This window comes from Parus major, chromosome Z (genome assembly GCF_001522545.3).
Source record: "Parus major isolate Abel chromosome Z, Parus_major1.1, whole genome shotgun sequence".
NCBI lineage: Eukaryota > Metazoa > Chordata > Aves > Passeriformes > Paridae > Parus > Parus major.
In genome coordinates, this window is record NC_031799.1 from 1,201,380 (window position 1) to 1,227,186 (window position 25,807).

Here is a 25,807-nt window from a genome sequence, read left to right on the forward strand (position 1 = left end):
CATTTTTAGCAAGAGGCAAGTGTCAGCCGTGGCAGTGTATGCAATTATTGTTCTTTAGGAGATCAAAGCTTATTCTATTACTGTATGCATTTGAAGGTAAAAGTTATAATTGAGGAATAGAAATGGGATTTGCTGGTCAAAAATGAGCTTTAACAGTGACTCTTAAACCCATTGGTATAAACAAGGTGTTTCTGATACCATCTGGGTGGGTACAGATAGAACTGAACACAGGTCTAGGGTTCCTTGTTTTTATTTGAGCTCCTGACAGATGTTATGCAGCAGACATGTGCAACCTGCCTTCTATCTCCAGTTCCTCATGAGGTGTAAATTTATGTCTTTGTACTTTTTATTTAAATTATAATGTTGGGAGCTTTAGGATAATATGACCAAAGGGATAACTGCAAAGATAACCTTAGGCTGATCCATTTTTTTCCTGTGGTCCTTAGATTAGTCCTTATGCAGTGTCTTAAATACTCGTAATTTAATTGAAAAACTCAAACTTTCAGGCTTGGCATCTGTCCAGGGGAATATCCCAAACTGTGTGAGCTGTGTTCAGATTTCTTTGTGATGAGAGGCTGAAAATCCTCTAATTTGAGGGAGAAATGTGATTCAAGTGTACAGTTGTGAAGCTTGCAGACCAGGTGAATACAAATAGTTCTTCAGCAAAGTTTGCAGTGGTAGAACAAGAGTGACTTTCTGAAACTAGGAAAGGAATAAATTAAATTACTAAAAGTAGTTATTTTAACAGTGGACAGCTAAATACTGCCACAGAGGTTGCAGTCTGCCACAAGAGGTTGTGAAGGCATGTTCAACCGATGGTTAGATGAATTTGTGGACAGCAAGTCCATGAACTGCTTCTGATGGGAGTAAGTAGAAATGTAGCCTTTAATTTTGTGTTGTAACAGTTTAAATTGCTGAAGGATTATGGGGATTGTGGACTGCAAGAAAACAGCCAGGTTCACATTTTCCTTGAGTAGCATGTCCTTTTGCCACCTTACGAGACTTTGGAGCACTAGGCTAATGCACCATTGCTGCTTTTTCATTGCAAAATCAACATTTATCCAAATTGCTCATAATTCAGCCCATTCATGCCTTGCAGGTTGCACTGTCTTCTCTAGGCTTGGAGCAGAGTGCCTTTTTCATAAATTAAGCTGGCTGAAATACTCTCATGTGAGTACTCATCACTATTGGCTGAAGTATTAAGCTGAATGAAGTCCTGTCCTACTTGTGTCACATTCTCTCTGCTCACCCTTTCAAAGATACAGCGCCACTACTGGAATAACTTACTGAAATTCTTATTGATAAGTCCTGGCAAATCCCTGACACGGCAAAACAATAGCTAGAAGGAAGGAGTTAGTTTAAACCTCCCAGACTCCTAGCCTGCAGCTGTGATGCATGTTGTGTTTTTGTTAAATAGCTGCTAAGCTGTAAAAGTCATTGCTAGAGAGGGCTCTTTAAATGTGTCTCTTAGTGTTTTGGGGTTTTTTACAGCTAGTTTTCATGGAGGTAACAGATCAATTTGTGCTTTTTGACATCTGCAGAAGCTGGATGAACACACACAGCAAGGCAACTGTATAAAATTAAATGTAGTATCAGGAAATTTCTGATTAGTTAGGTTTGAGCCTACAGTCTTTTGGAAATGTGAAAAGAGATTTTTTTAAAATTTATTTTCCTCTGAATATGTCAAAATCATATGTGAGTTCAAATACAGAAAAAAATTGAAATGTGTAGAATTTCTAAATTTCTTTGTGCTCCAAGTCTTAAGTTACTCAATGTGCGTTTGAAGCAGAAAGGCAAATCTTTGTTAAAGAAAAAAACAACAAACCACTGGAGAATACATAAAAATATATTTCATTCTTAGGGGAGAGAATACTGCAAAATTGAACATCTCATCATAGGGAGTATTAAAAAGCTGAAAAGTTGGATAAAAGCATTGAGAATGTTTGGAAGGCCTAGAAGAATAGGCTCCAAAAGGCTGTTTACTGCCTTGGTGGTAAATGAGACCTTTGTGAAGTCTGTGTTTTATAAGGCTGACAGTAAAAGGAGTATTCTCTGGCACTGAAAAGTGTCAAATTTAAAGCTAAAGAACAGAAAATACTCAGATAAGGATAAGAATTGGTGTGTGGATCACCAATGATAGTGTTACTTGATTGCCTACATCTGTCAGCACTGAATTTAACGTTCAGATATTGTACCATCAATTGCTACTTTTTGAAACAGGGTCTTAAAAACCAAAGAGATTGTCTCCTTTAGTTCAGTCTTTCTGAATTTCTTGTATGTGTCTCTGAAGTACCCAATGCTGGCCTTGTTCAAAGGCTGGTGTATTTTTATAAAGCTCCCAGTGTCTGCTGCTCCCTGGTTTAGAAACTGAGTGTATTTCTTCAACCAGTGGAGGCCATGCAAGCCTGCATGTTTAATCTCTGGAGCTGCTGATGTACTCATTAGGGGTCTAATGTGTCTCACTGCCGGGCCCTCAAATGGTTCTGAACATGTCAGGCTGCTTAATTTGGCTTTGTCACTAAAATAAATGATTTAAATTAAAGCACGTTTCCAGCTATGCAGTCAACACTAGCACTGCAGTTGAAGTCTGAGGCTAGAGTTCTTTTTCCCACTCCAATAATTCATCTGACATCACTTGTAGTACATCACTACCATGTGTGAGCAGCTCGTTAGCTTGAAAGAGAACTAACTTGGCAAAAAAAAACATAGAATTGGTGTGTTTTTACTCCTACCTGGCTGAATCTTTGTGTAAGAGCATTAGCGCTGGTGCTGAGGTGGTGGTGCCACAGGAAAGAAAGGAAGGGGAACTGGCCTTCCTGTGTCAAGAAGCTCTTATGTTGGCTTGACTCTTTATGATACTGTAGAGTCCAAATCAGTGTTTTGTTAAAAAATGTTGTCAATCCAGTTTATTTTTCTTGTTTGCTGCAGCCAGGCCTCAGATGCAATGCTCAGCAAAACTTGCAGTTGGAGTTATTTGGGACAATTTGATAGTAATTTAATGTTATTGGAAGAAGAAAATTTCTTTATAGTCTTTGAAAATAAATGCTTTAACTTCTTACCCGGGCCTGTACTGACAAAAATGTGCAACAGTTTAAATCTGAGAGAGGGCTGATCTGGATTGGGTATAAGGAGGAAATTCTTGTCTCTGAGGGTGGTTAGGTCATGGCACGGGTTTCCCAGAGCAGCTGCAGCTGCCCCATCCCTGAAGGTGCTGCAGGCCAGGTTAGATGGAGCTCCGAGTAGCCTAGGATAGTGGAAGGTGTCCCTGCTCATGGCAGAGAATGCAGCAAGATGATTTTTAACAGTCCCTTCCCAAAGCACTCAGTGATTCTGTGATTTAGGATGGATTATTTTCAATGACTTGCATAAAATTATCAGTGCTGATCTTGGTCCCTGTTAATTAGAACTTCTGTCTCTGTGACCCCAGAAAACTACATTGCTTGCTTCACTCATATTTTTGGGTGCTCTGAGAAGCCAGTTTATGGAGATGTAATTTATATGAAACTGAAATATCATACCTACTGAATGTTCTGTTTTGTGAAGTTGCAAAGTTATGACTTAAATTACCTGTAGAATTAATCTAGTGTTTGTTGACTTTGCCCTCACTGAAACTGCAAAAATGTGAGAAGGCATAAATTAGCCATGAATGCGGTAGCCTGAAGTACCTCGAATCATGCTGTTGTGCAGGTGGGAGATTTCAGTAAGATGAAGTTGGTATATTTTGGATAGATGTGAGGAGTGTGCCTGTACAGGTTGGAGAGGCACGTAAGCTGCCTTCAAAGCTCAAATCAAGTAGCCTGAAGGTAGTGCTAGCTTTTAGCTAAAACAAGGTATTTTCAGCTGACTGAACTAACTTACACAGCTTGGGAATATGGGAACTTTCTGGAGTTCAAATACTCATTTGTTGCCTAGAAATAGGACCATTTTTGACTTCAAAGCTATGCTTTCATCCATAGGACCATTAATGTCCTTGAGCAATTTCTAACAGCTGTCTGCCTGTTGATTTCAGGTATTTTATTTTAATGCCTAAAACCAGTCTAATGGAAGCTGCAAAAGCAAGATGCTTTTTTCTAAGTGGCTATCATTTCTCTTTTAAATGATTTGAAGTGCATATTGCAGTGAATGCTAAACATAGCTCCTGTTTCAGCATCCCTTTTAATATTTCATTTTATATTAATATCCTGATCAGGATATTAAGGGAGTTATACTGAATGAAAGGCTATCAAAATTGAAAACAGACAGTTCTACTACCCTGATGCCTGCAAACTAAGATTTTAATTGTTCCTTTAGTGAATTTTGAAAGACTTGATTTTAAGGGCTGCCAGTTGAGAAGATTCACTATCTGTAGGCTGTTGAATTTTAGGGAGGAATGGGCTTATTACTAGACTTTGCAGGAAACTGAATTTGGTGTCCCCAAGGAAAAAAATTGGTAGTTATTTAAAACATGACCAAAAAATGAGGAAAGATTTGTGAAATGGCTGGCTGTTGGAAGGTTTCTGTCAAGCTATAATGACTAAATCACCTTCCAAACACAATTTCACCTGCTAAATTAATTTGGAGATGGGCAGAACATGCAGATATGTATATGCAATTTGCCAGTCACTTGTGGAAAATACTAATAAAAGTACTAAAACTGGCTAGCCCTGCTACAAAGCTAGACTCAAGTTACCTTCTGTATTTGCTGAAGTTTGCTTTAGTCAGAAAAGACTTGAGAAGAAATTAATTTTCTATTCTAACAGTAATCTTGGTCTGTGTTAGCTGTTGAAGAGCCTACAACAAACTTGATCTCTTGATCTTTATTGATGAAGTATCTAACCATGGTACAGACTACTTCTGAGCTATTTCTGTATCTTTTTTATCTCTTTTTTTTTTTTTTTTTGGGATGCAGTGTCCTGTGGCATTTGATAGTAAAAGGTCCTAGAGGTAGACAGGTGTTTGTTTCATGTGAAACCTCAGTGGTAACATGTCTCTTGTTTTGATTTGTGTTTTTAGGGATCAGACGGGAATCTCCAATTCATTGCTTGCTGAGTTTCCTGTCTGGTGAAAGTCATGTCATCCATATTGCCATTCACTCCACCAGTTGTGAAGAGACTTCTGGGGTGGAAAAAATCCGCTGGTGGCACTGCAGGGGCTGGTGGTAGTGAGCAGAATGGTCAGGAGGAAAAGTGGTGTGAGAAAGCAGTGAAAAGCTTAGTCAAGAAGCTAAAGAAAACAGGACAGCTGGATGAACTTGAGAAGGCAATTACCACTCAGAATTGCAATACAAAATGTGTGACAATACCAAGGTAAGTGCTGTTATATTTGAAATTTTTACAGCCACTTAGGAAACGACTAAATGGATGCTCAGACCTTCTGTGAACAAACGACTAAAAACCAGTTGCATGTTTTTGATTCTGTTTTGGATTATTACAGTGCTTCCTTATAACTGAATCACATGCTTTGTGAAGTTACAATTTAGTTACATTTCAATTTTCATTGATATGTTGGGTCCTGTTTGTATGTATTCTGATGATTTCAGTTTAACACTGTTCTTAGTTTGTAGCACTGCCTTATGCTTTATATTTAATAACCCTGTCTATACATGGAGAGAGGGGCATGCTTGAGCCAACACTTTCCCTTCAAAAAATATCAAAAGACTAGTTTTTCCTTGGTCAACACTTCAGTAATCTAATTATTTTTGGTTATATCTGCTAGCTGAAGTTGTGCAAGCTGCCTCCATTATCCTTAAAAGAGGAAATTTTGTCTTTGGATGAAATTCAGGTTGTCTGAAGACCAGTTAATTTACTGTAATTATTGTTACTGTTTAATGAAAGCACTTTTTGTTTAATAACATGGGGTACTTCTAGAATTGCTCTTCTGCTCCTGTTATGTATAAACATTTAGATGAACAACCTGCATTCTACCCCTTTGACTTTCCCAGCTTAATTCATAGCAACTGCTGTGCGAGAGCAAGGGTTTGTAAGTATCATGCAGTCTGCTCTTGATTCATGTTGCACTGAGATCCCACTGGGGTGCCCGGGCAAGCTCATTGTGTGTGACAGAAGTATCCAATCACTTCACAGGTGTGGTTTTTCATGGAAAAGTTAGAGGATCCCACTTTTCTGGGCATTTAAGTCACTTGACACCAAAAATATTTATAGAAGAGAGAAGCTGCATCTGTTTTACCAACTTCATTGTAGTATCAGCACATTCATCCTAGCTACTTTTAAACTTTGTATTAATCATAGTGCAAACTAGATTTGACTGGTGCCACTAATGATTCCATATATCAAATGTGTTGTAGCTGTTATCTGATAATGATTTCAGCATTCTGTTTTCGATTTGACACAGCTGTCTGGGAAAGTCATAAGTATGCCCTGAATGAGTGACTATTTTAATTCTTTTTTTTTTTTTTCTTCCGCTTTTCTGTTCACCTTTTGTTTTTAATGCTGCCCTCTGCTCTTATTTTCTTCCCTAGAATATACCCAAAAAATTCTGTCTCTCCCTTCTGCCTTTTTCCAGATTGAAACAATTGATTAAAAAACATCAGCACGTTCTTGTTTTAGTGTAGTACCAGCAAACTAAGACTGGAATCTGTAAGGTTATGTATTTCTTGTGATTACTCTGTGTATTTATCAAGTCTTTACTGAGACAAATATGAAGTGCTAAATTGGAAGTTGTTTCATATGACAGAAGTTAAACACACTTGAAATAAAATGTGTATCTATCTTCTAGAGCTCTTGGATTTTATAGAGCTCTCCTGCAGGGATACTGGAGCAGTAGATAACTGCTACTTGAGAAAAATAGGTGTCTACAATGAATTTCATTAGAAGGTGTTTGGAGTATTCTAATACATCATTATTTTTGAGCTTCTATACTACTCATAGTAGACTAGAGTATGCTTGCATGACCTTTTATGCTAAAGTAGACATAATAAATAATTCTTTAAAATGGAATACAAATATTCTGTGATCAGCAGTTCTTGCTTTTCTCTGTCTTCCGCTCAGCTGTAAAAAGAACTGGACCTGGATTTTACTTCTCTTGAGTTCCTTAAGAGTAAGCCAGAAAGAGTTCTTCAGGTGGTGTTGGCTATTATACAGGGTTTAATTTTAAACTAATAAATGGTTTTGGCGTTAAGAGGCAGGGTGATATCAAGGTTGCCAGCAGTGCCATACAGAATTTTTGTATTTCACAGCTGGGTTTTGTATTGTTAATATTACTTCACTTTGACAGCAGTATTCTGGGTTCCCAAGAAATAACCCAAGAAATAAATGTCAACTCAGTACTGTAATGACTTCTTGGAGATTCTGTTCTTAGATTTAGTAAGTTAATGAAACCAGTGTTTGCGATCCACTTTAATGAGTGTCTTAAAGATCTGCAGATCAGCAGGGATAAATAATAAAATGCTGAATTTGAAACTTTTTTCCTTACTAGTCAGCAGGAAGTTTGTGGTGCCAAGCTGCTGAGATGCAGTTCTGATGTGACAGCTGGGCTAGCTTTCCAAATGTTGTTCTGCTTGGGGAGGGTTTTTGTGTGTGTTGATTTTTTTAGCTAGCTTTAGTTTTACGTACTACTGCTTTTTAATTTGGTGTAGATATTGACAACTGTCGTGGGATGCTTCTGTTTGTCACTGTTGCATTATTCCTTCAAAAAAGTTTCAGTTGAAGTTTCACAAGTTTCTGGTCCCCTGGGAGATTTCCAGAGTGTTTGATATAGTGTTTAACTCTAGTATACTTTTTCATCATTGAAACCTAAAGCATCTAAACTCCCACAGTCATTTCGCCAAACTGAGAAGCAGCCTGAACAAAAGTTGTATTAAGTCACCTACTCAGAAATCTGCATTTCTTACTGTGTGTCATTGATGATCATGCTGAATCAGGTGTATTCTGCTCCTGTACTGTTTGTCAAGGTGACTGTACACTAAGGGAGGCTGATCCTATGTGTACTACACAAAAGCTGCTCATGTGGTAATTAACACAACTTCTTATGAGACTGATGGAGGTTCTGAGAAAGCAGAAGCAAACAGATGGAGTGGGTGTTGGCATTGCACAGCAGGACTGCTTAGCTCTTCATAAGTGGGTCAGTAATCTAGAGCAGAGGCTAAATAAGTACAGAAGTCCTTTTGACACTAGCCCTCTAAGTAATTTGTAGCTATCTTGCTGAATCCTCCCAGCAAGCCAGTGGGATTCTAATCACATAATCCCTGTGTATTCTGAAACTACATGTTGGCACGTGAGTTCACTTTTCTAAAATACATAGTGAATTTGGTGGCATTTAAGAGCTTGTCTTCATCCACTCTCATTCAGTTTTGACATGGGTGGATGATGCAGTCAGTGGAGAGACAGTGTGAGCATCCTTCTTCTAATGGAACAGTTTCTTCTTTCCTAGCCTCAATTATTCTTTTGAATGTCAGAATCCTAGAATATTTTGGGTGAAAAGGAAGCTTAAAGATCATCTAGCTCCAGCTCTCCTCCCATGGCCATGTGCAGAGGCATCATCCACAAGACCTGGTTCCTCAAAAGCCAGTCCAGAAGTGATTTCTAACTAGTGACATCTGACAGTCAAGCATTTAACAATCCAAACCATACCATGTAGTGAATAATGAGCCGGCATATTGACAGTCTTATCTTTGTTATTTAAAAAGTTGCTTCAGTGGTAACAGCACAGAGAGTTGGAATCCAAAGTATGGAAGCATCCCAGTATTTTTATGTGATGAGCTGAGTCATTTTCTGTCTTAAAAAGAGTACAGATATGCTTCATGCCTTATTTTTGCTTCTTTTAAATGAGACCAAAATACAGTTGCGTTTGTAATGTGTTTTATAATGTACAACTAATAAAAAGAGTTTGGTTGGGTCAGGTTTGGGATAATAGTGACCTGGACTGTTGTAGCTGCTATATTTTCAAAATTGGAAATAAATTAAAAATCAAAAGCTAAATGAAGGGAAGCATTGAATTTGGACAATTTTTTGTTGACATTAGTAGCAGTAGTTATGTTACAGCTATTGTATATAGTTGTTTTTGATCCTGTATAGTTAACACTTGAATCTCAGCTTTAATTGAAGGCCTTAGTTCTGGCAGAGGAGGTAAATTTTACTGCTGCTTTATATTAAATTGCATCACAAAAGCAGAGCAATGTTGAATGTTGATGGAAAGCACCCTGACATATTTTTGGCTGAAGTGAGGTTTAAAAACCAGCTTTCTGAAACAGCAGCTCAGAGGCTTTCTGCTGGGCTGCTGGTACCATGCAGGTGCCTCAGAATCTCAGGTGAAACACAGCAGTTGCTTCCAGAGCAGATCAAGGGCTAATACTCCTGTCAAGCTCTTGCTTTTTAGCCAGCTTTTCTATTACAGTTCTAGTATTATCTGGTCTTACATGTGCCCTCTGTCCCTCTTGTTGAACATGAGGAGAGCTGCCATGTGCCATGGTTTAGAGAAGCTCATTTTTTCTTTTTTTTTCTTTTTTTCTTTTTTTTTTTTTGCAGCTTCCTAATTTTGACTTGGAGAGTAAGAATGTAGATGATCTGTGGAATTTACACTCTATACTTAGATTTCTAGAGCACTTGGCTTCTGCTTCCGATATAAGTTGAATTCTCAATTTTTGTTCCATTCAGAATCAAAGAAAAAACCTTACAATGGATTCCATAGTTTTGGGAATGTAGAAGATCGTGAGGGAGTGTTGGGAATGTGAAACAACAGCTACAAAATGAAGTGATCGGTTGGAATTACTGATCAACCTCATTAAAATTGGTGCTTCTTAGAGTTTTTTAGGATGAAGTAGTAATATTTCAAATATTTTAAAGCTGTACTTGTATGGCTTTCACTTCATCCAATAGTGAAGGCTGGTAATTTTTTTAACTGCTCCTATGGAATTGATCACACTGATTCTTCTGGGGAAATAAGGTGTTGTTATTTAAGGGTTGCATTCAGAATACCTTTCTGATATTCTTTCTTAAAGAATGTAAAAACACAGTAGCATTGATTATACACTGATAGCATCTAAAGGCTGTAATGTTTTTGGGTTTGGTTGTTGTTTGATTAGGGTTTTTTTGTGAAGTAAATATCCATGTGACTTCTGAGCCTGAAAGACTGCTCTTGATGCTGAAGTAAATAATGCTGTTGACATTATTTCTCTTAGACTTGCTTAAAGTATGTGGGAAATAAATCCAATGTATCTTAATTTTGCTGTATTTCAGATGTATCAATGCCTCAGTACTTAAAACTTCAGAATCTGATGAAAATTTATTAAACAGGTGAAAATAGAGCCATTTAACCCCATCAAAATCCTTGAAAGAAACTGTGTTTCTCTGTTAATGTGATTCCTTTGGATCCTTGCCCCGCGTTCCTTTCCTCATTCCCTGAAGTGAGTTAGCACTGTGAATAAGACAAGAGGCCTAGGCATGGCTTACAGCACATGTTAAAATGGTTTTCTGAAGGTTGGCTCTCTTTATTAGTTACTCTGAGGCTCCAAACATGGAACTTACAGGTGCTGGTCAAACTGCACAAGGGTCAACAGCAGGAGTACACTGAGCAAAGAAATGCTCTGTTCAAAGATGGGAAAACTGGCTTGGAACTGCTATTTGAAAACAAACAAATACTTTAAAATTATGCTTTTTTGATGCCTTTTTCTCCACATAACAGAGTAAAAAGTAAATTTTGGTGTATTGAGCACAGTTTTTATTGAAAAAAAATCAAACCCTTTTCTACCAGTTAGCATGTTTTCTTGGATTCCTTGGGGATATTTTTCAGGAAAGTGATCACATAGCTGCATGTAGTAACCTAGTTTTAGGAATGCTTTTGATCACTAATAGTGCAGACTTGTCAAGCTGATATGGCTTGTAGAATTGTTTTCAGGCTTTAATATCTTTCCCCAAAACAGGTTACTTCAGAGGAGAGCAGTACAGGTAGCCCTTGGTTTGTTCTCAAGTCAAAGCCATAGGACATGGGTGATCTCAGCAGTTAAAGTGGGCAGCAAGGAAAGTTTCTCTGGGAACTGTTCTAGGAGAGTTCCCAACATCTACTGAGCTGTAAGTTAGTGAATAGTAGATTCTAGAATAACATTGCAGTCAAGACAGAGGTGAAGCCTGTTTTCCCAGAAACAAAACTTGGCTCTGTCTGATAGTTTGTAGCAGAGATGGGAAAATTCAGTGTTCACGCTGACACTGGACACTTGTTCGTAATCACAGTTTAATATATGAAAAATGTCCTGAAACCATGCAGTGTTTTTCAGACTGGATGCATTCAGTTAGATGTAAATTAGTTCTCTAAATGCATGAAAACTGTAGTTGAACATCTTAAGCTTTCAAAAATGTGTATAAATATTTAAGACAATGCTTCATCGTTCACTAAAGTACCATTTTTGTTGCTGAGATTACAGGAATAATATGCTCGTAAATCATTTATTGATCAACTGACACCCTTTTCTCTTGCCAGGATTATTGAGGATGAAGCAGACCTCTCTCTGCTTTTTCTTTTGTTGGAATTTCAATTAAAAAAGTTCTTTAGAACAAAGCCAAAGAAAGTGGAAAGTTTCTAGAAGTATGGCAAGAAACAGCTGCGATTTTGGGGAGTATTGGCCAAGATTAGCTTCATCATCTTGTGCTCCTCCTTGTGGTATCTGGTGCTGTGAATACTTAAGATGTGTTCATTGGAAAGGTGCAGCAGGAATGTCCTGGGGTGATTTGGATCAAACTGCTGTTACTCTGCAGTCCCATAATTATGGTGGAACTTAAATATTGACTTAAATATTGTTCTCTGTAAAAGACTGTAGTTACAGGATGTAGTTATAGACAAAAGGATGCTGCCCTAATTATGCAAAATGGCGTGTTCAAACTCTAGGCTGCAAAACACCTTTAGATGCTACATGAACATACAATGGGAAGTAAAAATTCACATGATGTTTGACTTCAGGTCTCCCTGAAACTTAATGTCTTGAGTTTAGCAATTAATATGGCAATGTTGGTAATGTTACTGTGTTAAATATGATTATTCCTTCTTTTATTAACCCTTTCAATATAATTTCCACTTTATAGTCTAAAAACAAATTTTGTTAGTTTTCTATTCAATTCATGATGTTGCTATATTTTTATGTGTAGAGTAGAATGCAGGATTAATATGAGCACAAGGTAATGCTTTTGTTCTCTAATAGCTCAGTTTTCCTCTATTGCCAGTTCCTACTGGAATAGTCTCTCTCCAGGGATACCTTAGAGCCCCTTCAAGTACCTTAAATGGACTACAAGAGAGGGACTTTGGACAGGAGTGACAGCACCCAGGCAATGGCTTCCCAGTGCCAGAGGGCAGGCCCAGCTGGGATATTGGGAAGGAATTGCTGGCTGGGAGGGTGGGCAGGCCCTGGCACAGGGTGCCCAGAGCAGCTGGGGCTGCCCCTGGATCCCTGCAGTGTCCAAGGCCAGGCTGGACAGGGCTTGCAGCAGCCTGGGACACTGGAAGGTGTCCCTGCCCACGGCAGGGGTGGAATGAGATGAACTTTTTGCTGAAGTTAAGAATAGCAATTGCATTCAAGTGTAATTGAGTGAGGTTTAATTACAAATTCTCAAATATAACTGTTAACTTGTTTTGTGGCACAGCTGTGGCTGGTGGTGAGGAGTGAATTGCTGTAGCTGAGGTTAAGCTTTAGTGTAGACATAGCTCAGGTTACAGCATCTTAGAATGATGTCATCCTGAAAAAGGAAGTCTTAAGAGTATTAAACAGAGATACTTCAGGCTGCCAGTTTTAAGCTCGTGCAATTCAGGAAGCCATGTGACTTACCCACAAAATTTGTTAGAGTTGGTGTGCCAAGCAAAGAGTATTGGCATGTCATTTGAGCTAGGTCAATGTGTAAAAATACAAATGTGCAAGATACTTAGCAAAATGCTGTGTAGTTCAAAGGAGCTTGTCTCTCAAGTCAGGAGGAAAAAATGTTGAGTTTTGAGGATTACATTGTATACTAACTGGAATTCTGGATAAAGGCTGGGGAAATGTGGTTTCTGGCCTTGGTTTTGCTGCCTTTTCCCAGGTAACCTAAGTTTTTAATCTGTTGTCATTTTTTCTGTCTCTAAGTGGAGTTTGTTTTCTTTTAAGGATTGCAAAAATGTCGCCTTCACTGCTATAAGGCATATTAATTGTTTAGGAAGTAAACTTAAAGTATTTTTTGCTGTTGGAGTATCAGTGATGTGAAAGCAAATTTGAGGGTGAAAATGTGACTGGTTAGAATTTTTGAAAGTTCTTTGTTCAAGTTAATGCTGCTCTTCATTAGGATTCCTTTAATGGTAAGGAGCAGGAAAAGTCGGAACCAAAAATAAGTGTTAAAGTTTGCTTGATTTTTTTTTTTTTTTTTTTTAATATGCAATTAATTTTCAGATTAACAACTGATGCTGAGGGTACTTGTGTTTACTTGAGCAACTTTCCTGCACAGTAGGTTCTGTTAGAAAGCTTTGACTAGTAAGAGTAATACCTGCATCTTGACAGTTCATGTTGCCGTTAAGAAGATGTATTAGTCACTCTAAAAAAATGTGTTGACTGTGCTTTATTGTAAATACTGAGCCCAAAATTATCTCATAAATAGTTGTTATTTTTTTGCTAATAAAGGAATCAGTTTTTACCCAGCTCCGGTCTGTGCTAAACTATTCCCTTGCTTACTGTGGTAACTCATTCCTTTATAGCTGGCCTGCTATTCAGTGTGGTGAAGATTTCTCTCCTCATTATATTCTTCTTCTGTAGAAGTCAGCCATTTTAGTTTTCTTGGTTCTGTAACAAAACACCTGAGTGCTGCTTTTACTAGTGTAAGTGCTTTATGACAACCCACCCAATTTTACAGGAAAAACTTCACAAATATGTAGCTTAGGCTGTTAGCCTGGGAAGAATTTATAGGCTAAGCAAGATACTGCAATTCCTTTACTGCTGAAGCTTTGAACACAAATAGCTGGTTAATAGGCTCCCTACTGATTTAATCCCACTTGTAATGTACACCTGCTAATTTAATAAAAGTAATTTCCCATGTCTTGTTTACTACTTGGGTTGTTTTTTTTTTTCACTTACTCTGACTCAGTTGCACCGCTGATTGGTGGAAAGCTTCTAAAATTTACTGTGTAGTACAATGCCGTAAGTCTCATCATGAACAGCTTTCTTTGGCTTTTGTCATTTGCATTGTTTGAAGCCGACTGGCAGGATACAAGAGAACAATCGGGAGCTGGAGTAAGTTCACATCTCGCTGCATATGCTTTAAAATTGGCAGAAGAACAATGAGGTTGGGGAAATCCCCTTGAACAAGTGCTGCACAGTAATCTGACTTCAGCGTTTGTGCAGAAAAGATCCTCCAAACTCTGACTTTTCATTACAAAATGTACAAACAAATCTTTGAACTAGAGTTGAAAATTTTCACTTAGAACCTTTACTCATAGTTGGAGGTAAGCAGACCCCTTTTTTGGTGCTTGGTTTGTACTTTTCTTGAGTACTGGGTAGACAAAAGCCTGGTGCAAATGAAGCATACTCAGTTTTGCTTAAATGCAGAAATTGAAAGTTATTGTTTAGTTCAATTACTGAACCTCCCAGAACTAATCTTTACTTCTCCTCAGTTTTGTGGAAGGCTTCAAGTTGAGTTCCTCTGATTCTAGCAATCATTTCAACTCCCTGTAGTTTTGAAGGTTTGAGCATGAAGAAAAGATTGTGCCAACTGATGTGGAATTTTACAGCTTTGTGTCACAGAAAGTTGTGTTTGAAATGGTTTTTGACTCAGGTGTTTGGCTGGAAACACCTTGTCTCTAACAGATTACTCAAATGTTCATCTCATAGACTCCAACTACATTTCTCAGGAGTGGCTTCTGAAACTTGCATTGTTTGCATAAACCTGCAGCTGTGCAGCCTCCAGTCACCCAAGCTCATTGATAATTCTTTATTCTCTTTATGTCATAAATATCCCCTTCTGCTACAGTGGGGGGGAACTTGAGTATACCCTTAACAGCCGTACCAGGGAAAGGAATTAAAATGTGTCAATACCCAGGAATTCCACAAAACCAATGATAAAAATGCTTTTTCAGTTCTTTTGTATTTTAATTTTGAATGTTCTGTTTGTCCCATGTACCTGTCTTGCAGACTAATGCTGTGTCTAAACACAGTTAATACCCAAAAATTTGCTGTCCACTGTATGTCTCAATAAGATGAATACAGGAGGAAAACAGAAGGGCTCTACCTAGTGCAAGCTGCTTAAATGGCAGTCATTTAAAAAATTCTGTAGTTCTGTTTACTGATAGGAAGACATTTTTACTGGAGTCAAGTGCCAGTGTGTTTGTTGATCCTCTGGGAACCCCTCAATGTTTTGGCCAGCAACCACAGACATTCCAAGAAGGATTTAAGTAGCTTTCCTTCCAGCAAAATCCATATATTTGTTAACTTAAATGTTAGTGTTCCTTAAGACTTTGAAACTCCCATATTTTTGGCTGCCACAGGACAGAGAGCAAGGCAGCTGCTACCTCAGCAGAGGGCAGATAATGGTAGATCAGGACTGACTTCTGGTAGGTGGAGTGAGGAAAAGAAACTGTTGGATGTCCTGGGAAAGTGCTTTACCTGTTAAGCAATTGGATGTGAGGCAAGAGCACTTGTGGGCACAGTCTTGAGATGCGTGTTGTGGGTGTGGATCATGAACAAGATGTCAGAGACTTCAGGACTTGGCTGAGGTCTTAACAGATCCTTTCTTCCTAAGCTCTAGTCAGCAAAGCTCAGGACGTAAATTTGGTTCTTACTCTAGACGTGTCTCCTACATATTCCAATTTTCGGATGACAGTATCTGCTGTAGGGTCCCATGTTCTCTTCTGGGCCTGAGGAGACTAGAGGCTTCTAGTTAGGCACCTTGGCTATTTTGCCTTACTAAAAACATTTAAAGTAATATAATATCTAAGCAAACATGCAAGGGGCATATTAAAAATGAAATACTGCTTTATTCTATCCGAACAAGGCAACTCTTAAAGGGTTTTTATTGCTTCCTTGCTAGTTGTGAATTTTCTTTATTTTCATCATGAAATATGGGCATTGTCAGTATTGGTGATGTCATTGTCAGATATAATTTTGTGGTTTTTTGGTTGGTGTTTCTTAAAGTTTTCATAAAGACAGTCTGTTGTTTGGGATATGGATCAAGGTCAGTGTATTCTCTGCCTCACCAGTTTTCTGCCAGCTATGAATAGCTTGGGCTGCAGCAGGGATTGTGGTGGCCTCCCTGCACTGAACACTTCATAGCGTATCACCTCTGTTTTTCTTCTTGGGTTTTTCAAGATGGGTGTATAATTTGTAGGGGCTGTCCAGAGTAAAGTTCAATTTGAAATGAGGTATTTAAAGATTCTATAGCTGTTGTTCTAAGTGTAACCTTTTTACCAAGGTTACATACTTTTTGAGGACAGTGGACAAATACCTTGGAGGGCTAATCTCTCCCCTTCACTACCCCAAATAGACCGTAGTTTGCGAAGGTTAATCAAAACATCTCATGTTTTCTCAGCTGTCCATCAGTTGCAAAATAGCCCACGCAAGTGGTAGCATCAGACACTCACCCACTTGGAGGATGATGGATTACTCGAGAAAAATTACTTGACTTGGCCTTTGCTTGGTAACTGTACCTGTTAGCTTGTGGGGAAAGCTTTCATCACACCTACTGTGACTAATAGTGGTTAGAGAACTTGAGATAAAGGTAATTTTTAAATTTCTGTTGAAAGTATGATCTTCTGTGAGATTTGTCAACTGTTAACAAACCAATTTGTGGTGGATGTATCGGCTGGTATTGTGATATATAGCTCTTCATATACATGTACTTTGTTCTTGGATATTTCTGATCTTTAGTTGTGTAAAAAATTATACAGCCTTAACCTGTGAAAATGCACTGGGTGTCTTCTCAACCCACTGCCTGATATCATAGAATACTTTATGTTTCTAAAGATGTGAAACGGCAGCAGTTAGAAAACCTTTATTGGATATAATAGTGTAACAAATGAAAGCAGTGTAGGAATTCCAAGTTACCATTTCAAGAAGCATAAACATCCACGTCCTCAGTGCTTGTGTGTTCATGTGGCGATAGGTTTTCCTGTATTGTGCGTGGGCATGTTTTTTGTGGGGTTTTATTTTTTTTCCCCTTTTTTTGTTGTTTTTTGTTGTTGGTTTTTTTTTTTTTTTTAACTGGGCTCCCTCCATTGCTTAGTTAGTCTTTAGAGAATTGCCATTGTGTATGCTATTGTACACTTGTTATCTTCACTAGATACAGGGCATCTAGGAGTGATTGGTTTTGATGGCTGTTCTGGAACACGTGATTTGGGGCAGTTTTTCCTTGCTTAGGTTGTTCTTACCTCCAGTTAGACTGCTTCAGTGTTTGTGAGATGTACAACTGCTGAAAGCTGTGGTGTTTGGTTGAGGGGAGGGAACTGCAGGGCAAGTTTCCCAGCAAAGCTGTTAGCTCATGATTTCCGTGGGCTGCTTTTGGATGCTCCACATCTTTGGTCTTTGAGCATAAGACTTGAGGCCAGCTCCCTGCTGAGTCTTGAAGGAGGCTGAGCTGCATTGCATGCCTTTTATTTCTCAGTCCTGACACCACCTCTGTGTTGCTTGACCTTGCAATTTAGAAGTTTTCAGGCATTCTCCCCACCTGCCTTTGAGCTGAGAGTAGAAACTCCTTGATCAGATCTGTCTCTGAACAGACCATATGGACAATGAGAAAAGAAAGGAATATTTTACTTCAGCTTGGTTTCCATGGCATCCTGGGAAAATTGCTCTTTAACTTTGAGGTGCTATCCTTCCAGGATCTCCTAGCCTTGACAGAAAAATAAAGGTAGTGCTGATTGTTGTTGGCTGCTTTATTCTGTCTGACAACTCTGGGCTAGCATGTCAGGATTTTGGGGAAGGGAGGATAATAAAGTGCTTTGAAGAGCCTTATATCTGTATTTTTGCCTATGTAGGCAGTTAGTTTCACATGTGACCAGGAAGAAGTGTGCCTTTAGAAAAGGCAACAGAAGCATATACTGTTCATCAAGATCACTTGTTGGCCTGGCACTCAGCAGAACTAGAGAAAACTAGCTACTGGCCCTGGAACGAGCACTGGGCAGCTCAAATGTTAGGCTCTAACAGTATCTTTGGTACATCACGTTCCACTTTTGTGTCCCCTGTGGACATCCTTGAAGTTTTAATCTGAAGTAAATGGGAGTTATTCAGTGACTTTTTTTCTTTTCCCACAGTGTTAGGGAGGTTAATTGCATCCTGTGCCTCCTGCTTTTCTGGCTATTTTGATGTGTTAATTTTTTTAGCATACATCCATTTATAAGGAAGGTTATTAAGTCATTTTCCTTGGTTCAGATGCTGCATTTTGTATTTGATGTAATGGTTTTGAATATACTTTATAAAATTCTATGTAAACTTTATTCGTAAAAGCATTCTGAAAGATGAGAGGTTGTGTAATGGTTCCTGATTTATATTCCACTAAATATGCACATACATAAATGTATCTTTCTTGGCTGTAGTGTGTCCTGAATGTGCATGTAGAGCAGGGGGAGGCAGGGAGATAAGGTAGTGTTACAGTTTTCAGCAAGTAATCTGTGTCTTCTGCTTGAAGCATAAATTGGATTCTGGGGAAGGAGGAAAACCGATTTTTTAAAAAAAATTTTTTTAGAAACTGTATAAGGCCAGTTGCTTAAATATATATATATCTAAATATGTATAATAATATCTAAGGGGTTAGAGACACTTGAGGAAGCACTCCTAGTTGTAGGTGCTCAGTGCCCAGCCCACATTTTTACTTTTGTTTTGTTGAGTTTGTGCTGAGAGAGAAACCTGTGCTTTCAGTTCTGCATAAAGATTCAGTCCATGGCTCTGCAAGACATTACTTAATGCCCTTTTTCTAGACTTGCTAGGCTCTGTTTCTCCTTTGATGAATGGGAATTTCTCGTGGCAAGCTACCTATAACTGCCTAAACTATCCACCTATATTTATGTGTAAATACATGTAAATATTCATTTACTCTGGTTGCTAGTACTGGCCTTTAACAGAGCTTTTCTAGGGGTCTGCTTTTCTACCCCAGGATCTATCACAGAATCATCTTCATGCAAGAACCTTTGTCCAGCTCCTCTTAAAGGAGAGTGCCACTACAGAGTGGTGTAGATAATTTTCAAAAATAATTCATACCTGTGGTTTTTATTTGGCATTTGTTAACTTATTAGCTCATCCCTCTAGCAGGTGATTGGAAGAGAAATCATTATTCATGTTGAATTACTGAATCTTTACATTTTCTGTTGCAAAATAATGAGATCAGGACCTCTGTAACTTGATGTCATTGACAAGCAGGAATGAATTGCTGTAGCTTTGAGTCATTCCATTTGATGAATGTGTGTGCCTGGTTCTGTACACTTAAGTGGGCAGATGACATTTTGTCACTGTAATATGGGATGCTGGAGATGCAAGTGAAAACATTGATCAGTTCTGCAGGGATGCAAAATAATTTGAAGGAGGAGTATGGTAGACATGTCATGAAAGGAACTTAGCATTTATGTCCTTATTGCAGGTTGTTTTGCTCCTAGGTGATCATAGTGCAAGTAACCTTTCCCCTGTCAACCCCAGCATGGGGGAAAGAAACATAAGCAACGTGCATTTCAGTAGTTGAGACGCTTAGATCAAGAAGACTGCATTTTAGAGTATGTTTGTTCAGGCAGTTGGCTATACAGCTAGCTGAGGTGCTACTTGGAAAGACAGGTAATATAATTAGCATTGTGCCTCTCTGGTTTGTAGGCATTTCAGGCTGTGATAGGGAAAGGTGCTAATTGTCAGTATACAGAAAGGACTGTCAAATCAGAATATAAAAGCAGTTACACGTATTTTCATTTGAAACCCAAAATTAAGGAAACCGTGATCAGGCAGGTTTGGTAGGAGCTGTCTGTGCTGAGTACAATAGTCATGTAGTCATGTATGTATGTATGCTGGTGAACATTTTTAATTGCTGACTTAGTTTAATCTTTGTTACACCTAAGCCTTTCAATTCAGTCTTTCCTCTTACAGGAGACTTTGAGACCATTTCTGAACTAACTCCAAAGGCATGGAGTTAGCTGTTAGCCATCTCCTTAGCTGTTCTTGAATCTCAGTTGCATCAGGAAGAAGGAAAACGGTATGAGAGGAAGGATTCTAGGATTCTGTTCTTCCATACATCAATTCACTTGTCATTTTCTCAATCGTAGAATGAGTGGAGTGCAATGGGCAGTGTGTTCACAGGAGTGCAGCTTCAGTGTAGCCACACCAGTGATAAACTGGAGGCTGAATCAGTGTTGTGGTGTTTCTGCCTTGGTTTCCTGCTCACTACACTGCTCTGAAGCCTTGGATCTATGATTTTTTTAAAAAAACAAAGGTACAGATCTTGTATACAAGGTACAGATCTCGAATTTGCAGACTTCAATGTGTTTTCTCAGGTAAATTTTAGAGAGGCAGCCGTGAGCAATACTAAAACACTGGCACTGCTCATTTGTTATGAGAAAGTGGGATTCCATAAGTCTGACCATTTCTTACTGCTCTAAGTCAAATTTGGATAGCTTGGTATACCTCTTAAAGCAAATTTTCTGCCTCTTTTCTGCCTTCTTGACAAAATAACAGTCAAAGTTGTAAACCTAGTAGTAAGTGTTAGGCTGGTATAAATGTGCCTGTGTGCTCGTGTAAGTAACTTGTCTAATTCAAGTGAAAATCTGATTATGGTTATTGTTGTTATTGTTGTTGTAGTATTTTTTCTTGTTTAATCTTTGAGTAAAAACAGAGGGGAAACAGTGTGAGGCACACTTCTGTAAAGATATTGCATGAGAATTATAGAACTTGAAAACTGACTTTGATTCTCATCTCTCATTTTGAAGTAGATAATAGAGTACTGTCGCAGACTACTGAAATTATTTTTCATTTCAGCCACAGTTCCAGCACTACCAATGCCTCAGAAAATGTAGGGACAGACAAATTAGTTTCAGTGGGAGAAAGGCACATGATTATAAGATGCAGGAGAAAGGCAAATGGAGAAGATTGCCTTAAACATGAATTTGGCAGACTTGTTAGTGGCTGCAGATTCTGAAAGATGTGAAAGATTCAGGAAGGATATTAGGGACTCAGTGTAATACTTCACAAATAAGCAAATTAAATGTCCAAGGCCATTTCTGTAATGTTTTCTGTGTAATGTGGGCTTTGACTAGCACAATGCTATTTGCATTTCAGGTTTTATTTGTCATATTTCTAGTGCTACCACTTCAGGTAAAGAGGAGGCTGCTGACTGAACTCAGTGCCTTTTAGCTCTTTTAAAGCTGTTCCTCTTGCAAAACTTTAGAGAAAAAGCGTGTAACTGCACTTACATATTAATTGTGACAATATTTAACAACTACTTCTTAGAGTTTCTGGTACTTCATGTGTAAGTATCTTGGAAGTGGCTCTGCCTGCTTTCATCTGATGGTTTACTTGTTGCACACACTTCTTTTGGTAAAAAAAGTACCTTAAGCACACAGCATTGTCAACAATTGTAAATATTGGTAGGATAGTTAGTTGTCCATTCTGTTTCTCAGTAAAAACTGGTAATAAATTCATAGTAGCAACAATCTGTAATATACCTAGATCAGCCCAAGCACTGTGTATGATAGTTTTGGTGCACAGGATAGTGATTAGAACTCTGCTGGCTTCAGTTTTTTCAGCTACCACCTCAGATCTCTGTAAAAACGAGTATTGTTGACAAGATCTATCACCTTTATCCCTGTTTATATCTCCTACTTTGCAAATACTCATGGGGAAAGTGCAAGGATATCTTGGAGTATGTGCATTGCTAGGTGTAGACACCAGCTTGTTGATGCTGTGGCCATGAATATCTGGACTATACTTAAACATACTTGCTTGGATCTGTAAATCAGTACATCTGGCTTTTTAACTGCATTGAGAAACTGATCCTAATTAAGCAGCCTATGCTGAGTACCAGTAGGCTTTAAGTACCAGTTGGCATCTGGACACGAGTGACGGGATTGTGGATTGATCTGTGTATATACATCTCCAACTGCTGATGTTTCGAGTTTAGAATTACTGCAGCCGCAAGCCAAGATGCAAATGTCTTTCTGTATTCACTGAGATGAGGTTGTGCTGTCACAGGTCACCTTATCCTGTTCAGTGTTCTCCTGCACTTTAGGAGAGTGTCCTTTACCACCTAATCAGATCAAATACAAGAACTTTGTTTTGGGCGATGTGTTCCAGTTGATGGAACTGAAGATCCATGTGTATTTTTGGACTCAGGAGGATCAGTATTTCTTTAAACTATTTCATTAAACTATTTCATTTCAAATAAATAAGTTGGTTTTTTTTTTGTTATAGATTTTGATAGGGACATTATTCCTCTGGTAGAAATATACTACATTAAAGCAATTTTATTGCTTACTTATGAGTGTAGCACAAACTGTGCTTTGTCCATGTTCACTTGTCATGGGCAGATCAATAATTGATCTGCATTTCCAGGACTTGATAGTCCAGTTCTTGTAGCAGACTTACAGTTAGCTGTTGTTCCACTAAGGTAGTGGAGTAATGGCTGGGAACATCATCTGTGCCATGCAGATAAGGCAATACAAATACTTTCAGATTATCTTCAGTAGTTGGGGTTTTCTTGTGTCCATATTTTTCTTGTGTATGTCAGTGTTTTCTGTCTTACTGAATAAAGACAGTTAGTTTTGGCGTTTTGGCTGAAAATTGTGAAGCCTTGCTACAGCTCATTGCTGTGTAGGTAATTTCTTGCCCAGAGTACAGGTTTTTTGGAACTCAGATTTTCCTGTTAAAGGAAATGATGAAATGGAAGAAGTGAAGGCATACTGTGTACTGTTGCATGCTGATAGCCACATTAAAGAGTCTTCTTGCCAGAAATGCACAGTATCATATGAGATGATGCTCCTCATAAGCAGATAAAAAAGTTTAAACACCAGCTCTTACAACCCTTTCCATTCAGGGAAAGATTCTGACTTTGATTCCACCATGTATAAACTTGTCTGATCCTTTCTTTATCATATCATTCCTCTGGTCAGTCCTAAAGATTCCCAAACCCCAGCTGTTTCAAGTTTAGTGTGTAGCAGCTTAACCACATACCTACTAGATTTGGACTTTTCCCTCAAAGTACCTGGGTCTTAAAGAGCAGTTCTTAGTCCTTGCAAATAGTTTTTCAGCTTTTCTCCTTTCACTAGGAAATAGTTTTCTCTTTTTAGATCTCCACATCACCCAGGAAACTACGCCAAATTGGTGCTTTATATCCCTGGAGTTCCTTACAATAAATTCACTTACTTGTGGGATCTGCAGAAGTAACAATCTGCTCTTCAAGCATGGAGTGTTAAAGGCCATGGTGATTTGCTGTTGGGAGCTACTGTTGGAAAGTGTTGAAAAGATAAAAAACTGGCTTTTGTATTGTTGACCACATGTTGACTTCTTTCTGTCAACAAATTGTTTAGAGAACAGCAGTGAAAATACTCTTTGGAATGAAAGCATCCAGGAGAGAGGAAGTACATTAGCTTTGAACTTGTGTTTTGGAGTATATTTGAACAGTCTGCACAGAAAAGATTTAGATACAGCAACATGGAAGACAAATTACATTTTGAAAATGATGGTGGCTTACCAGTGATAACAGTGTACAGCGAGTTCAAAACCAGACCCCCTTGTTTGGTAAAATACAAAGCCTGAAGTGTGTTTCCAGGCTTGCAGGCTTCAGCTTGAGTGGTTACCGAAGGTGAAACGGTGATACATTTTGGCTGCCTCCCTCCTAATAAATTAAACGTGCCTGGGAACATTCCCAGGCACTGTCCAACTGGCTCAGGACTGCTTTGTCCATTCTCTTCAAGCCTTAGTTAGCAGAGCAGTGGAGCTGCATCTGAATTGTCCAGTGTGAGCGGGTCCCAGTGCTGCAAGACTCACAAACCTGGGAATTGTGTGGGAGAACAGTAATTGGCACAGCCTGGTGCTGGGGAATGTCCTAGCTGCTTTCTAGCATACGTGATCGTGTTCCAGGGCCTGGGAATATGTCCAGACAAGGCTTCACTTAAGAGTACAGATGGTAGTACTTTATTCTCCTGAAATCTTTATGAACTAAGGCATGGAAGGGACTCTTTGCATCACACAGGATTTTGGATGCCTCAAGAAAGGTAGATTTAGGAGTGAGTGATTCCTGTTTATTATGAGGCAGTATTTTTGCACTACTAAAAATCTGTACCTCCTGTCTTACTTTCAGCTGGTTTTAGTGCTGGTTAAAACATATTTCAGAATTCAGTCACCTTTTAGCACCACCTTTCAGGGATGAGTAGACATGCCTGCCCTCTGTCAGGTGATGACTTGTGTATGAATGAACATACTGTGGTCTTTCATGGAAGTACTGTGTATGAAGTGTGGATTTTAGGGTTCTGAGGAATTTAGTTTTGATCTGGTGTGCGTGTGTGTGAATTTTAAGAGTCTTGATTTATTGGTTGGGTGACGTGGGGAGGGGACGGTCTTGCACCTTGTAGGCAATGGATCTTTTATGTCAGCAGGAAGTAGAGAAACCTCTTTATTTCTTCAGACGTTTCTACCAGCAAACAGTAAAAGCTTTGTTGAGCTGACTTCACTGCTCATATGGAATAATTTCCTGCAGGCTCTTTCTTCTGTGTTTGATTGTGCATTATTGGAGTTTAAGTATAGTCATGATGTAGATGAAACAATAAAACACTAATACTAATCCCAGCTCTAAGGAGATATGCATCCCAGAAGATAGCGTGTCATGTAAACCAATGACTTTGGAGCAGTTTTGCTGCTTTGACTGATGACTTTCCTGTGCCTCCTGGCCTTGGCTGGCCACCCTCCATGGTGCTTTGAGCTTCATTCCAAGCTGTGGCTCTGTCACACAGTCCGCTTCAGGATACTGTTTGTCTTTCTGTAGGTTGTGGAATATGCTGTCAGCTTTGAATATTTATAGAGAGAAGAGGTTAGCAATATAAAGTACTGTTCATGCTCATCTTGTTTTGTTAAGGGCTATGAAATATTACTTTTGCATGTGCTGTATCAAAAGCCTTGTGAACCAAATGCATGGCATGTCATGCTTCCACCAGTGATGCACCCCATGATTTTGGGAATGTGTAATCTGTGTGACAGCATCAGCTTTGGAGCACTGCTTTGTATGAAGGATCCAGTGCTCAAAGGTAGTGAGCTGTCAGAGCTCACTGTGTCAATTAATATGCAGCAGGCTTTGTGTCTGCTGATTCTTCTTCTAATTGCATGTACAGGATGCTCTATCTTACGAGCAGTCGTGGTGTGTATTTAAGGACACAGTACAAAGCAGAGATGCTCCCTGGTGTCCCACAGGCTGCCCGTGTGTCTTCAGGGCAACTACTTCAATCATTGCGAAGCTTCTGGCAGCCCACAGTTCTGACCACATCTTAGGAATGTGGAAGAGAGAGGCTGCAGGCCCTGCTGATGCAGCCGTGGGCAGGATCCCTCTTTGCCCACTCCTTCTGGAGAGCTGTGATGCTGCTTGAGTCTAATGTGGATGCAGCTTGTTCAGGATGGTTGGCTTTTCTGAAGAGCAGGATCTGTGCCATAGAATGGGCCTTCATCTCTGACTCTCTGCTGCTCTCTACTAGGCAAAGTCATCTAGTACAAGATTTTACTTGTACCTATAATCAGTAATAAATCAAAAGGCCTTATTTTATTTAATATATTTATTTGTGATAAAAGCAAGTCATTTCCACCCACAGTTACATACTCCTTCTTTGTAGTGTTCATATAGCTACAGTGAATGGAAGTGATTTGACTGAAAAGTAATTTGAAACATGTATTTTCAGCCATGTTGGTTCTCAGGTCAGACTGGGTTTA

At 38.9% G+C, this 25,807-nt stretch overlaps 1 protein-coding gene across 9 annotated transcripts in view; it reads left to right on the forward strand.

The window, feature by feature from the left end:
* The window catches only part of SMAD2 (SMAD family member 2), a 50,096-nt gene that overhangs the window by 6,087 nt on the left and 18,202 nt on the right, over window positions 1-25,807 (forward strand). For 6 of the 9 annotated variants that reach the window (XM_015614858.2, XM_015614863.2, XM_015614860.2 and 3 more), the window contains exon 2: window positions 4,993-5,285. In XM_015614858.2, the coding sequence (XP_015470344.1) occupies window positions 5,050-5,285 (236 nt within the window). In that variant the 5' untranslated portion in view covers window positions 4,993-5,049. Of the gene's footprint in view, window positions 1-417; window positions 867-1,099; window positions 1,171-4,992; window positions 5,286-25,807 lie in introns of those variants that run through there. The other 3 variants (XM_033520338.1, XM_015614859.3, XM_033520339.1) reach the window with 3 other exon arrangements.